A 12,987-nucleotide genomic window follows, 5' to 3' on the forward strand; every position below is an offset into this window, starting at 1 on the left:
TAAAAAAAAAAATAAAGATCCAGATAGAAAAATAAGCAAGGTATATAAATGCACAGGACCCAAAAGAAGAAACGGCTAGTAAATTTATTTAAATGTTTCATACCTTTAATAATCAAAGGAATGAAAATTTAAAACTATGAGAGAGAGAAACAAATGGTATTGGATTAGAATGATAACATTAAATGCTGATGAGAGAGGTGGCAGGTAACTAGTGAGGCCTCCGAGGGAAACAGTTTGGCCATAGGTAACAATTTCATATCCTTTGATTCAGTAAAATTCTTCTAGGAATCTGTCCTGGAAAAATAATCAGAAACATGGACAAATATATGCACCAAGATATCTATTTCCGAGTTCTTATACCAAGAAATTAGTTGCAAACAATTTTCAATGATAAGGTAGAGAAATTATTTTATGTTCATATAGGATATTATGCAGTAAAGTAGTATTTAAAGAGTTTTACAAAATAAGTGAGCTAAATTAGATACCAAGTGTATATTCAGAATGATCTCAACTATAGTGAACTGTGTATGTGTGTGTGTGTACCAGAAGATCAAAAGGGAAAATGCTAAAATGCTAACAGTGGTTATCTCTGGGTGGTGGCCTTTGTCGTCTTTATACTAACTTGATTCTCCACAGAGTGCATGTATTACTTTTATACTAAAAATAAAAACTTATATTAACTAAATAGACATATGATGAGGGATAGGATATGTGGATTTGTTCACCACCAACAGGAACTAATTAATTTGCTTTCTTAATTGTAGAAAAAGAAGTGTGTTTGGAAGTTAAAATGTGGAGCGACTGTCTTTTCTTCTCCTTGTTTGAGCCTGACTCCACATCACTTGTATTTTGCTACTCTGGGAGGACTTTTACTGGCTGTAAATCCTGTAGGTATAAAATAATATGTATTGATTTTATTACCTATTTTTAATATTCTTTTATTTTTGCTGAATTCTGAAAAGTAGAGGTACTTTTCACTTAGATATAGTCCAGATATCACTGAACCAAATCTCATTAGAAATGACTGACATGAAGTGTGAGAAAATTCAGGCTCTGTGTATGTATTTTATCTATTTTTTAAGTTGGCAGAGTTTTCTCAGTCATTTTAAGAACTTTGTGTCCATTCTAAGGATAGATCTTATGCGCTAGTTCTTTCTTGGTTTTACTGCAAGTTTTTATCTTAGCTCTCATAAATAGTAGATTAATTTTATAACTGTGTATTATATATGTGCTAGTTTCGTTTATAATGTCAGCTTGCCACTATAGCATCTTCTGGCGTTTATGGCTTTGCCTCTGAGAGATTTATGAGATTGTTTTATAAAGGGTAATGACTAGTAGAATGATTTAAATGCTATGAATTTCTTTTTGCTCATGACAGGCTACTGGGAACAGAATTTGGAAACATTCCTGTGGAAAACCACTCTTCTCTTCTCCACGGTGTTGCCTACAGTATATTTGTATTGGCTGTGTAGATGGAAATTTACTGTGCTTTACTCACTTTGGAGAACAGGTAAAAATTTCTAGTTCTGTTTTACATATCTTTCTCAAAGGCATAGCAGTTGGTGACAACTTAAGTAAAATTCTAGACATCATTACTCATTGTGTTGAAGATTAATTCTATTTTATTGTCAGGCCATGGGTTTCTTGATTTTTGAGTGATGCTATAGTAGATTTAAAAGATTCTACCCAAACATTGTTAGACGTTTGCCATCCTCCTCCTCCAATTTTTAAAAATTTACCAGTTTTTAGCCAATTTTATTAGAATTCCTATTGAGGTTATGCAAATTTAAAAAAGCCCCTGCTTTTTTATGAAAATCAAAATCTGTTGCATAACTCTTCATTGTATGGCATCCCCTCTTCAACTTCAGACTGGCAGGGTGGGCTCCTTCTGGGTTATAGTAGATCTTTCGTTGGGAGCATAATCTCCATTTCTTTAGTACCCGGGAGTGACTATCATTTATGGCACAGCTTCTGCTGTGTTTTCCTTTGGGGGGATTATTTTGTGGACTTAGAGTGCACTAGCCAACATCAGTTAGCCCACTGATGGCGAGGGTTGATTCTGGGTGCTCTGTATTCTACATTCACCCCTCACAGCCTAGCATTTCTTTTGCTTGTATAACAATTACTTTGTAATGAAATCTTTTATTATGTTCAGTTAATATTTTTATTTACAAAGTAGTTTGAATATATTCTCACCTTTAGATTCCTAAGAAGAAAAGGAAAATGCTATTGCTCCTATTTTATTTAGATGAACCATAGAAATATTAAAGTGATTTTGTCCAAATCAGGGACAGAAATGAGATTACAAATTATATTTTGTGAATATGCCTACTATTTTTATTTTATTTTTTATTATGCTGCTGTTACTGTGCATTTGTAAATGCTACCTTAGATTTGTGCCTTTTCTTCAGTGTTGGATGACAGGTTTGTCTGTAGTAGCTTTGAAATAAGCAAATAGTATATAACCACAGGGCTAGCACACACAACTCATAGCTTTTAGTTTAAAGCTTTAATTTAGGGGCCAGCCCAGTGGCAGAGCAGTTAAGTTCACGCGCTCTGCTTCGGCGGCCCGGGGTTTGCCGGTTCGGATCCCAGGCGTGGACCTACACACTGCTTATCAAGCCCTGCTCTGCCATATAAAGTAAAGGCAGATAGGCACAGATGTTAGCTCTGGGCCAGATTTCCTCAGCAAAAAGAGGAGGATTGGCAGCAGATGTTAGCTCAGGGCTAATCTTCCTCAAAAAAAACCCCACAAAACTTTACATTATTGCACATAAATTCTTCCTTACAGCCACACTTACTTCTTTCTCCCTACATTAGGAGACCAGAATAAGATACAGTTTTTAATCAGACACACTGAAAACTCAATGCACTTTTATCTTTGAACTCAGTGTCTCTGACATACTATTGTGAATGGGGTTCACAATTAATTTTACTTCATAATATTATGCATAGCAATGACTCATGTAATAAGGACACTCCGATGTATTTTGTGCTAGATTTTACCACTGGGGTAGAGGTCTTATCTAAGGGTGCTACTTTTCAGAAAAGCCATTATTTTCTCTGCGTAGCTATCATTCAACAGCCTACATCTCTTACATTTTTATTAAGAATTTCATAAAGCTTTAAGCTACAGAATTGTTGAAATGAGATGAAGGAATTATTTTTGCCTTTATCACCCTTTTCAGGTTTGGCAGTTCTGTACCAGTGAACCAATCTTTTCATCCCCATGTACCTCAGCATCAGAGCAAGAAATATTTTTTGGTTCCCATGACTGCTTTATCTACTGTTGTAATACAAAAGGTCACCTCCAATGGAAATTTGAAACTACTTCAAGGGTATATTCAACACCGTTTAATTTCCATAACTACAACCGTAGTGATGAAATGTTGCTGGCAGCAGCTTCTACTGATGGGAAACTGTGGATCTTGGAATCTAAAAGTGGGCAATTGCAAAGTGTGTATAGACTTCCTGGAGAAGTCTTTTCTTCTCCTGTGGTATGGGAGTCAATGCTTATTATTGGATGTAGAAATAATTATGTTTATTGTCTGGATTTATTGGGTGGCAATCAAAAATAATCAAGTGCAGTCCTATTCGAGTGTATCTGTGAGATGTTTGCAAATATTTTACCATTATAGAGCATGTGGATAGTCTTATTTTATATTAAAGATTATGTTTTGTTACGAAACCTGTCTATTACCCTTTATTGGAGAACAACCATATTTTACTTCCTGTAGGAGCAACAAATGCTTTTAAAAGGAGTTTAAGAACAAAACATATCAATATATTTAGTAGCACTTTATTTTAATTAGGCTACAGATAGTCTACCTTTTTTGTTTTTTTTTTTTTTTTACAGAAGACCTCTGTGGAAAAAAGAGCAGAATATACTTGGTGGGTTAAAACTTAGTCTGTGATGTAATACACCATTCACTCATTTATACTGAGATTCATAAGAAAAAGTTTTCAAAAGTAGGATCTATTTATCAAAAGAAGTTCTTTATTTGCTGTTTTTAAATGAATAAAGTGCCAATATAGAATAATATATATATACTATATAGTTTCAAATTATATACCCTCTCTTAATTTTTGATATACGAACTTTGATGATGAATATTTTTGCACCTAATTTTTCAATTTATTAGATTTTGCTCTTGTCACATCTCTTTTTTTGTTGTTCTGTGTCTTAGAGATAGGGAACACAGCAAAAACTAGGAAAGAAAAAACCCTCTATACTACTAAGTTTCATGATTTCTCTTAACGTTTAATGCTGCTTCTTCAGTCCCATAGCACTTTGCTTATACCTACGTGCACTTGCCTGGTAGTAAGTTGCCTCTAGTGAACTGTACCTCCTCCTGGTAGCCATGTCCTTTACGGAGTTCCCTTATCTTACACCTGGGCTTGGCCTATGATTTGCTTTAACCAATAGAATGCAGCAGAGGTGACATTATGCCACTTCTGAGCTTAAGCTTTAAGAAGGCCTGGCAGCTTCAGTTTTTGCAGTTGTGGGAGCTCTGAGCTGCCACATAAGAAGTCTGGCTGTCTGCTGGACAGGTCACTTGGTGGGAGAGTGGACCTAGACCACTCTGAGAACTGAGGAGGCCAGTTAACAGTAATAGCGAAGGCTCCACACATATGACCCCCAGCATTTCTGCCAGCCCCTGGCTGTTCAGGCCGTCCTCGCTGTGCTGCCAGATATTTAATAGCTGACCCAGAGAATGATGAGAAATAATGAAAGAGGAACTGTTTTAAGCCACTAAGTTTTAGGGTACTATGTTATGTAGCAAGAGAGCACTGAAACAGAAGTTCTGTCTTAGTCTTTTCTGTCACTTAAAATACTCAATAGAGGGGCCGACCCGGTGGCGCAGCGCTTAAGTGCTCACGTTCCGCTTCAGCAGCCCGGGGTTCACCGGTTCAGATCCCAGATGCTGACATGGCACCGCTTGGCAAGCCTTAGGCGTCCCCACATATAAAGTGGAGGAAGATGGGCATGGATGTTAGCTCAGGGCCAGTCTTCCTCAGCAAAAAGAGGAGGATTGGCAGCAGTTAGCTCAGGGCTAATCTTCCTCAAAAAAAACTTCAGAAAAATAAATCTTAATTTTCCTTGAAATTTCATGATATAATGGCTTAGGTAATACAACTGTTCTTTTTTTGTATAACACTTATGAATTTAGCCACTAGTGCTTGTAATAATAATAATAACTACTATTTAAGGCATATTACATCCTAGACATCTGTGCTAAGCACTTAAAGTAACAAAAATGTACTCTGTTGCTGACCTTTCCCCCATCTCTACAATCAATGTGGTATTGTTTCATTTGTCCATTTATTCATCAGTGAAGTCTCAAATATCAAACATGACATAGTTCTTGGCTGCAGGCAATAGAAGCCAACTCAGGCTATTTTAAGCAGAAAATAGTTTTCAAAGAGAATATTGAGTAGCTTGCAGAATTGCAAAGAGGGCTAGAGCGATATAGCCAGGAACAATAAGTGCCTGAAGTCACTATATGATTTCGGCCTGATGAAGACACAGCTGCTATCCTTGAGGCTCTAGAATGCTCAAACTTATGCTGACACTACTAATGCTGGACACTGTTCCCCTCCACTTCCAGACTTCCTCACAGTTTCCCCATCTTTTGGTCAGTTGCTCCCAATTCAGAGTCCCTTCCAATTTGGAGTGAAATAGGTTCCATGGCCATGAAAGAGTAGAGGAAAGCACATATCAGGCATTTCACGTGGTAGGAGGCGAGTGCTGCCTCCCACCAAGACCTATGAGTTGGAGATTTCCCCAAACATAGAAAGGGGATTGAGGTGCTGGCTGGCCAAAAAGAACAACATATCTCCAGGTTTTAGGTCAGTGCTTCTTAAACCTTCATGTGTATATTAACCACCTGGAGCTCTTGCTAAAATGCACATTGCAGTTGAGAGGGCTGGGAGGAGGGTGCTCTGCTGAGCTACAGTGAAGCCTGAGGCAAAAAGAAAATTCAGTAATACTGACCCTGTCTTTATTTAAAATTTTGATACTTGTTCATCATGGAATATGTGCTAATTTTGATGTTTTAAAATACTGCATTAAAATAGTTATTTATCAGAGGTGGCCCCATGGCCAACTGGTTAAGTTTGCATGCTCCCCTTCAGCCACCCAGGATTCCCTGGTTTGGACCCTGGGCATGGACCACTCATCAAGCCATGCTGTGGCGGCATCCCACATAGTAGAACTAGAATGACATACAACTAGGATATACAACCTCATGCTGGGGCTTTGGAGGAAAAAAATGAGGAAGATTGGCAACAGATGTTAGTTCAGGGCCAATCTTCCTCACCAAAAAAGCATACTTTAAAAAAAAGTATTTATCTTGATTACTGAGTTTTCTGGCACCCCAGGCGAGGGCCTCACTCACATGGCTCATTCACCCTAGCCCAGCCATGTGAGTCAGTGTGTCTGGTCTGGGGCCCTAAGCTACGTTTCTCACACGCTCTCAGCTCATGCCCTTGCTGCTGTTGTATGGCTCACATTTTGAGTAAGGACGCTGTAGGATCCTTTTGTCTGAGATACAGACCATTCAGTTCCAATTGAGGATTGAAATAGATATTTTATTTGCCCCCATTCATTATTTTTCTCCAAAAACACCTAGTGAAAAATATAATAAGGTACCACATAAAATGCCTTGAAATTTTTATTTCTCAACAAAAGCTATGTAAACATGAGCTTGCTTGTAGACCATCATTGAAATTAGTAAAATCTTCAACTTGAAAAGGAAATTCCATCAGCACCAAAGATCTTGTGGGTATTTTTTATTGAAAGATCTTTTCCTTCAATAATGGACATTTTACATTAAAACTTTATACAACCAAAATCTCAAAATAACATTAAAATCACATTAAGGTATTTTGATTGTTAAGTCTACTTAATTTTATTGTTGGTAAAAAGATTGCAAGATGCTTGTAACTCTAATGTTCCTGCTTTAAAATAAGCAATTAAACGAAATGTCACAAGAAGAGACAAAAAATACATACTATAATTTGCTAACTGGCTAAAATGATAATTTAATAGTAATTAATAATATGCCGTGTAAGAAACAATTGCACTTGAAAAATTAAAAAAGTAAACAAAAAAACTCTAATTTTTTATATATAAGTCTATGAACAGAGGTTAATCATCTATAACCTTGCCAGAAGTATACATTTGTTAAAAAAAAAAAAAAAAGCTTGTGTATTTAACATAGCAGTCATTCATTTAAAAAAAAAGTCTTGAATTTTTTATGTTTTTACAGAATTTCCCCCCTAGTTTGTTGATCAGAAAAGACTGCAAAACAACTAAAGCAAAATAACACTTCATTGGTATTTAGTGCAAATTTGGAGTAATTTTTACATGAAATATTAAACATGTATCCTTTAGAAGTTGCTGGAAGAAGTGCTGTAACTGACCTTTTCTTCAGTATGCGTTTAAAGATTGATGGAAACGTTTTAACTGAGGTATTTCCCCTACTTTGTATGGGCTGGATGGCATATGAGTCAGCAGAGTTAACTCACTCACCATTCTTTGCTAATAATCTGATTTCTTCGCCTATTCTCTGTTATTACTGTGATAGTATTGAAAGCTGATGGGATGAAAGAAAAAGTCAGTTCAGAAGAATTACTGTAGCACTATAATTCCAGGGCTCTAGGTGAAAAGATCCCCTTAAAAAGTGTTATATTAGTGAGGAAATCACGGAAACTAACAAATGGCTACATATTCGATTTAGAAATGAACATCAGCGTGGAAAACGTGCAGTGGAATACTAAGTGCCTCCCATAGCAATAAAAAAAATTAAAGTTACATTGATTCTTAACAGTCTGAAGGTCCAGTATATATATTAAGTACAACTTGCAAGAGCACAACTATCCACTTGACCACACATGCCAGCTGCTACCATGAGGCTGAGCCATCGTTTCCAGAAAGAAAATGCCTTCTATATGGTAAATAACGTTGCTGTCATCTTTTCTTTAAGGTAAATGATAGAACAACAGCACATTGCATATTGAGTGAGCATAAAGGGAAATGACTGATACCAATAAAATGTGTTTCTGTAGAAGAGAAAAAGATGTACATCCCCCTGCACTGGGCAAAGGATTTGTATTTATATTTCGGGGTCAGAATCTAAAAAAAAGGAGAATATATGCCAACACGATGAAATACAAAGTTAGTACCAGCAATGTGTGGGTTTGCTGATATGTCTATGTTTCATATAAAGCAAATTTAGGGAAATAAAACTGAATATATGTGGCTTTAAATTGCCAGGTCCCTTCTTTCTATCACATGTGTATAACAACAAGGCCACTTAAAATTCGGGGATGCTTTTTAATGATAGCAAGGTGAATGCTCTAAATTATAAATACTACTGCACATTTGACTCTAAATATAAATTACTTGATTACGGTAAAGAAACTTCCCACAGGAAGTTCTTAGTACAAAGGCTCCAAATCTTGGCTTCCTGTTACCTTTCCCTAAAGACCTAAGGGAATTTTCAGAGACATGTAACGTCAATAGGCTCTTGTATCTTGTAATAAATGGCTGGTTTGGGGATTGTTTTATTATTTTTCCTGTCTCACTTTTACTTCTTGGGGGGAAATGAGCCTCCCCTTCAGTTTTAGAAACCAGATCACCCTAGAGGCAGTACAGCCCAAGGTTCTACAACCTTTGGGCTACATTGGAATTCAGCTGAAGAGTTTTTGCCAGAATAGACATTCCCAGGCCCATCCTCACAGGATCTGATTCAGCAGGCCGGGGATGGAGCCTGAACATCTTAAGATCCACTGCACTAGGTAGGGATTCACAGAGATGGAAAGAGAATTTGTAGCATCCTTTCTTCACCATATTAAATAAAAATGTTCTCTAGGAGCTGACTGGGCCAAATTTACCACGTCCTTAAGGAGAGTACTGGTATTACGGGGCCTGTGGACTACCAGTGTGGTAGAAATGTAAATGGATTCGCTCTCTATGTTATGGTTGCGGGTTGGGGAAGATTCACGAAAAACAGACGTGGGCACAGAGTTGAGAGCCCGACTGTTATTTACGATTCCCAGTTACCCACTGCATTCAGGAGAATGAGCATTCCTGGTTCTATCTATATATGATCCTTTCACCATTACTGTAGAAAACGGTAGAAATCCCCAAACATATGATGGGGTAAATGTTCTGGATAAAAGAAATTGGAGTAGAGAATCAAGAAGCCATTACAAAGATTGGCAAAAGTACATGTTCTGAATGGTGTGTGGATGGACATGTGTAGAAGGGCCATGGACTGGGCATGGCAGGCTCACATGAGTTCTTAATTTAGAGATTTTGCTTCATGTGGTCCCTTGGACAAAATTTTCTCTTTAGAACTAGGAGCTCAAGGCACCAGGACCTAGGTTGTGCAAATACACTCTTTACAAGGAACACCACCAGTTCAGTTTCTAAGCATTATTTTAGAGCCTATAAAACATGCTTCTTTTCCCTAGCTTGGTTTCTTTACCTCATATAAAAAATAAATAAATAAAAAGGGCAAGAGAGGAGCCAATAACTGGCAATAGAAATGGATGAGGGTCACTCTTCACTTAATAATCTGAGGACAGTCGCTCCAGGCCTTGGCTTTCCTTTTGGCCAAAGCCAGCCAGGCTGGTTCTGTTGACACAGGGGCAGCGTCTGGGGTAGAGAACCTCTTTGTGACTTCTTTCACCAGCGGCACTGGGGGAGCTGAATCAGAGATCTCCACTGGATGTCGTTTTGAAGGCAAAGGAGAAAGGAATAAGTTAGAGCCACATTTTGATTTATCAGAAGTATGAGATTCAGAAAGGAAAACCCAGTGAAGCACTGGGCATCCTTGGTGAGAAGAATTAGAGAAAGAAAGCTATGTGATCATAACTGTTGCACACAGATTACAGTGCAGTCAATTCTAATTTCCGAGATTTTTCTAGAAGTCTAATTTTTCTGTGCACAGAAGCTATGCCTGCATGATAATAAGAAATAAAAGGTAAATTTTTTTATTCTAGTCATACAACCAGTCAATTTCACGAAGAAAAAGATCAAACCAGCAGTATGAATTTATCAAGCTGGTGAGGTCAATAGTTATCACCTGCTCCACCAAGCATGCCCTGGGTCCCTCCACCCTGAGACGCACAGATCCTGCCAGGATCCAGCTCTTGTGCCTTTCGGGCCTTCTAACAATTCCTCGGCACCATATCACTTTCTTTACCAGACCTCAGAGGCTTCCTAAGTGAGGTACCAGTCTTATCTTTGGGTTATATTTAGTGCCCGTGGCAATGCCTCCACATTCACAGAACTCAGGAAATACTTACTGAAAAGACAAATACTCAGGACAAAGGCTCACTTTCTTAAGCTGAACTGCATTAACTCTTTGATACTTCCAAGAAGTCAGGCAGAGAAAGGTGTGATCTCTTTGACTTTGGAGCTTTTATTTTATTTTGAAAGAATTATCTCTCTGACACACCCACATAATGTTTAAAACCCTTAATTCCTGAGCATAAGATCAAATGAAATAATGCCCATGGAGGCTCCTGAGAAAATACACAGGGCTCCACGTGGTTTTCAAATATAAAGTTTTTTTCCCCCCTCACCCAACAGTAAATGTAGCCTTAACAGTGAGACTTCTTTAGGGACCGGCCTGGTGGCACAGCGGTTAAGTTCGCACGTTCCACTTTGGCAGCCTGGGTTTCACCTGTTCAGATCCTGGGTGCGGACATAACACCGCTTGGCAAGCCATGCTGTGGCAGGCATCCCACATATAAAATAGAGGAAGATGGGCATGGATGTTAGCTCAGGGCCAGTCTTCCTCAGCAAAAAAGAGGAGGATTGGTGGCAGATGTTAGCTCAGGGCTAATCTCCTCAAAAAAAAAAAAAAAAAAAAAGTGAGACCTCTTTACATTTCCAGACCCCAGCTAGCAGGTAACCAAGGCATACAAAGCCTGGGGCCAGGAGTTGAGTGCCCTCTGGGAAGGAGGGTTACCTAGTGGGGAAAACAGACACCCTATTAACCCCTGGGAGGAAGCTCATTCAGATTTGTCCATCCTCCAAGTGATTTGTAACAAGGAAATAGTTGGAAACATTATTGGATCATTTTACCTTTGAACAGAATAAAGACTTTTAAAAAAAAATGTGTTTGTGTCTCTTGTGTGTCATGAACATATAAACATGGCTGTTGCTAATATTAACATTAAGGACTTAGAGCTGAAAAATCTTGCTCTCTAAAGTCACAGCCAGTCGGAAACTTGCTGTTTGAAATCACATCAGTGAGAAGGGACCATCCCACTTTTGTCTGGAGTATCTGAGCCATGTGGTCACCATGATTCAGAGCAGATCCCACTTCCACCCGAGGTGCAGAGCTCCAGGTAGAGGTTTCCAGATACAGCTTGCACACATTTAGCCTAACTTTATAGTGTCAAAGGAAGCAGGACCCTGAGTGCACTTTTTAGCTCAGGTTTGACGTCAACCCCTTTATGTCCACCCTTGCTTTGCTTTCAGCCTATCAAAACACTGCTCCACTTAAATTTCACCTAAACTTCACCCTTTACCCCAAATCCTATTATAATCTTATCTCTTTCTTTGTTTGGAAGGTTCTTATGGGATGTAGTCTCCCTTGCTACAGCAAGTTAATAAAGCTAATTCTGCTGGACTACAGGCAGTGGGGAGGTGGAGATAGTTTGAATGTTCAAGGAATTTAGCAAGCAAGTTGACGCCACATTGGTAGCTTGAAATTGGCCATGGTGGGAGTATTCACACCATGGAAAATGGCAAATGCTACAAATCAGAGGTCTCCCTGCTCCCTGAAGAGCTGATTGTTAAACATTTACTATCACACCACCGCTGGTGGGTGGGTGAGTTCCTGGTGGTCTTTATCAGTATCAAAGTTCAGGAATGGAGTTGTCACCCAGCCTGTGCTTTGAAATGCCTAACATGCTGTGCTAGTTATTACACTGGAGGAAAGAAAGCATGCTCTAAGAAGAAACACCTGTAACTGCAGTTAAATAGAAATGGACCTGCTCTCTACCTGTCACAGATGTAGGAAGAGTGTTGGCCTTTTTCAGCTGTTCTCTGCGCTCCAGCCTGGACACTGCGGTCTCCAGCTGCTTCTCTTCAGGCTGAGTGGTGGACTTGTGCAGAGAACCAGGTCTACTGACACTGCTGCTTCCAGGCTGTGGGCTGACACTGACCTGGATGGGCAGAGAAGGTCAGAGAAAGCATGTTTTCAACCTGAGGACATGGAGACACTGATCACATGAGGCTCTGGGGGCTTCTGCCTGCCAGCCCCCGACCTCTGCTCCCAAAAGAGCAGCTGGACCGCACTGGGGAGCAATGTGTGCTCAACCCTGGCCCCGACCACTGAGCAGCTCAGCGCAAATGTCCCAAAGAGGAACTGCTACTTCCTAGAGAAGCCCCATCGAACTGTCTATAAAATCAGGGCCACAGAGCAAGACTCCTGATTTCCTCTCAATTCACTGCACAAACACAATCATTTTCATATTTCTCACATAACTGTTGTGTGCGTGGATCGCTGCTAATTATATTGTGGGTTCTGCCAAATCAGGTTAACCTAAAGGCATAAGGAAACCAAATCAGATTTCTAACTGAAAATGCTTCCTTGGTTTAACAGTGGTCAATTTATTGACTGCTTTACCCTAAGTACTCTCTGCTAGTCTCGGTTAACCCTTTCTTTAAAAAATCCTTGTGACCTAAAAGAGCCAAGCACAGGAGGCAAAGTTAAAGCTGAAGACCAGGCTACTCACGTTCTCTTTGGAGAGCTTTTCTGCCTGTTTGGCCTCCCTGGCCTGCTTCCTCTCCTCTCGAGTCGCCTGCTGCTCCCGAAACCCCTTCTGCTTCTGCAGGGCTAACGTTATCCACAGGGGCTGCGCCGTTTCACCTTTCTCCGCAAGTTTGGAGCCATCTAAAGAGTGCCTGCTCTGAAGCACTGGCTTTTCTGTGGGAAAACAGACTGTGATATTGTGATTACA

General features: G+C 39.3%; 2 protein-coding genes across 51 annotated transcripts in view; one reads left to right on the top strand and one right to left on the bottom strand.

Moving 5' to 3' along the window:
• Positions 1 to 3,688, top strand: part of AASDH (aminoadipate-semialdehyde dehydrogenase) — a 33,061-nt gene extending 29,373 nt beyond the window's left edge. For 30 of the 31 annotated variants that reach the window (XM_070614801.1, XM_070614795.1, XM_070614803.1 and 27 more), the window contains 3 exons: positions 765 to 887; positions 1,379 to 1,510; positions 3,189 to 3,688. In XM_070614801.1, the coding sequence (XP_070470902.1) occupies positions 765 to 887; positions 1,379 to 1,510; positions 3,189 to 3,578 (645 nt within the window). In that variant the 3' untranslated portion in view covers positions 3,579 to 3,688. Of the gene's footprint in view, positions 1 to 764; positions 888 to 1,378; positions 1,511 to 3,188 lie in introns of those variants that run through there. The other variant, XM_070614814.1, reaches the window with a different exon arrangement.
• Positions 1 to 12,987, bottom strand: part of CRACD (capping protein inhibiting regulator of actin dynamics) — a 308,280-nt gene that overhangs the window by 39,157 nt on the left and 256,136 nt on the right. For 9 of the 20 annotated variants that reach the window (XM_070614778.1, XM_070614787.1, XM_070614776.1 and 6 more), the window contains 3 exons: positions 12,763 to 12,968; positions 12,027 to 12,189; positions 6,778 to 9,733 (listed from right to left, as the gene is read on the bottom strand). In XM_070614778.1, coding sequence (XP_070470879.1) covers positions 9,573 to 9,733; positions 12,027 to 12,189; positions 12,763 to 12,968 — 530 coding nt within the window. In that variant the 3' untranslated portion in view covers positions 6,778 to 9,572. Of the gene's footprint in view, positions 1 to 6,777; positions 9,734 to 12,026; positions 12,190 to 12,762; positions 12,969 to 12,987 lie in introns of those variants that run through there. The other 11 variants (XM_070614781.1, XM_070614791.1, XM_070614777.1 and 8 more) reach the window with 3 other exon arrangements.

This window comes from Equus przewalskii, chromosome 3, assembly GCF_037783145.1.
Source record: "Equus przewalskii isolate Varuska chromosome 3, EquPr2, whole genome shotgun sequence".
In the NCBI taxonomy this organism is placed as follows: Eukaryota; Metazoa; Chordata; class Mammalia; order Perissodactyla; family Equidae; genus Equus; species Equus przewalskii.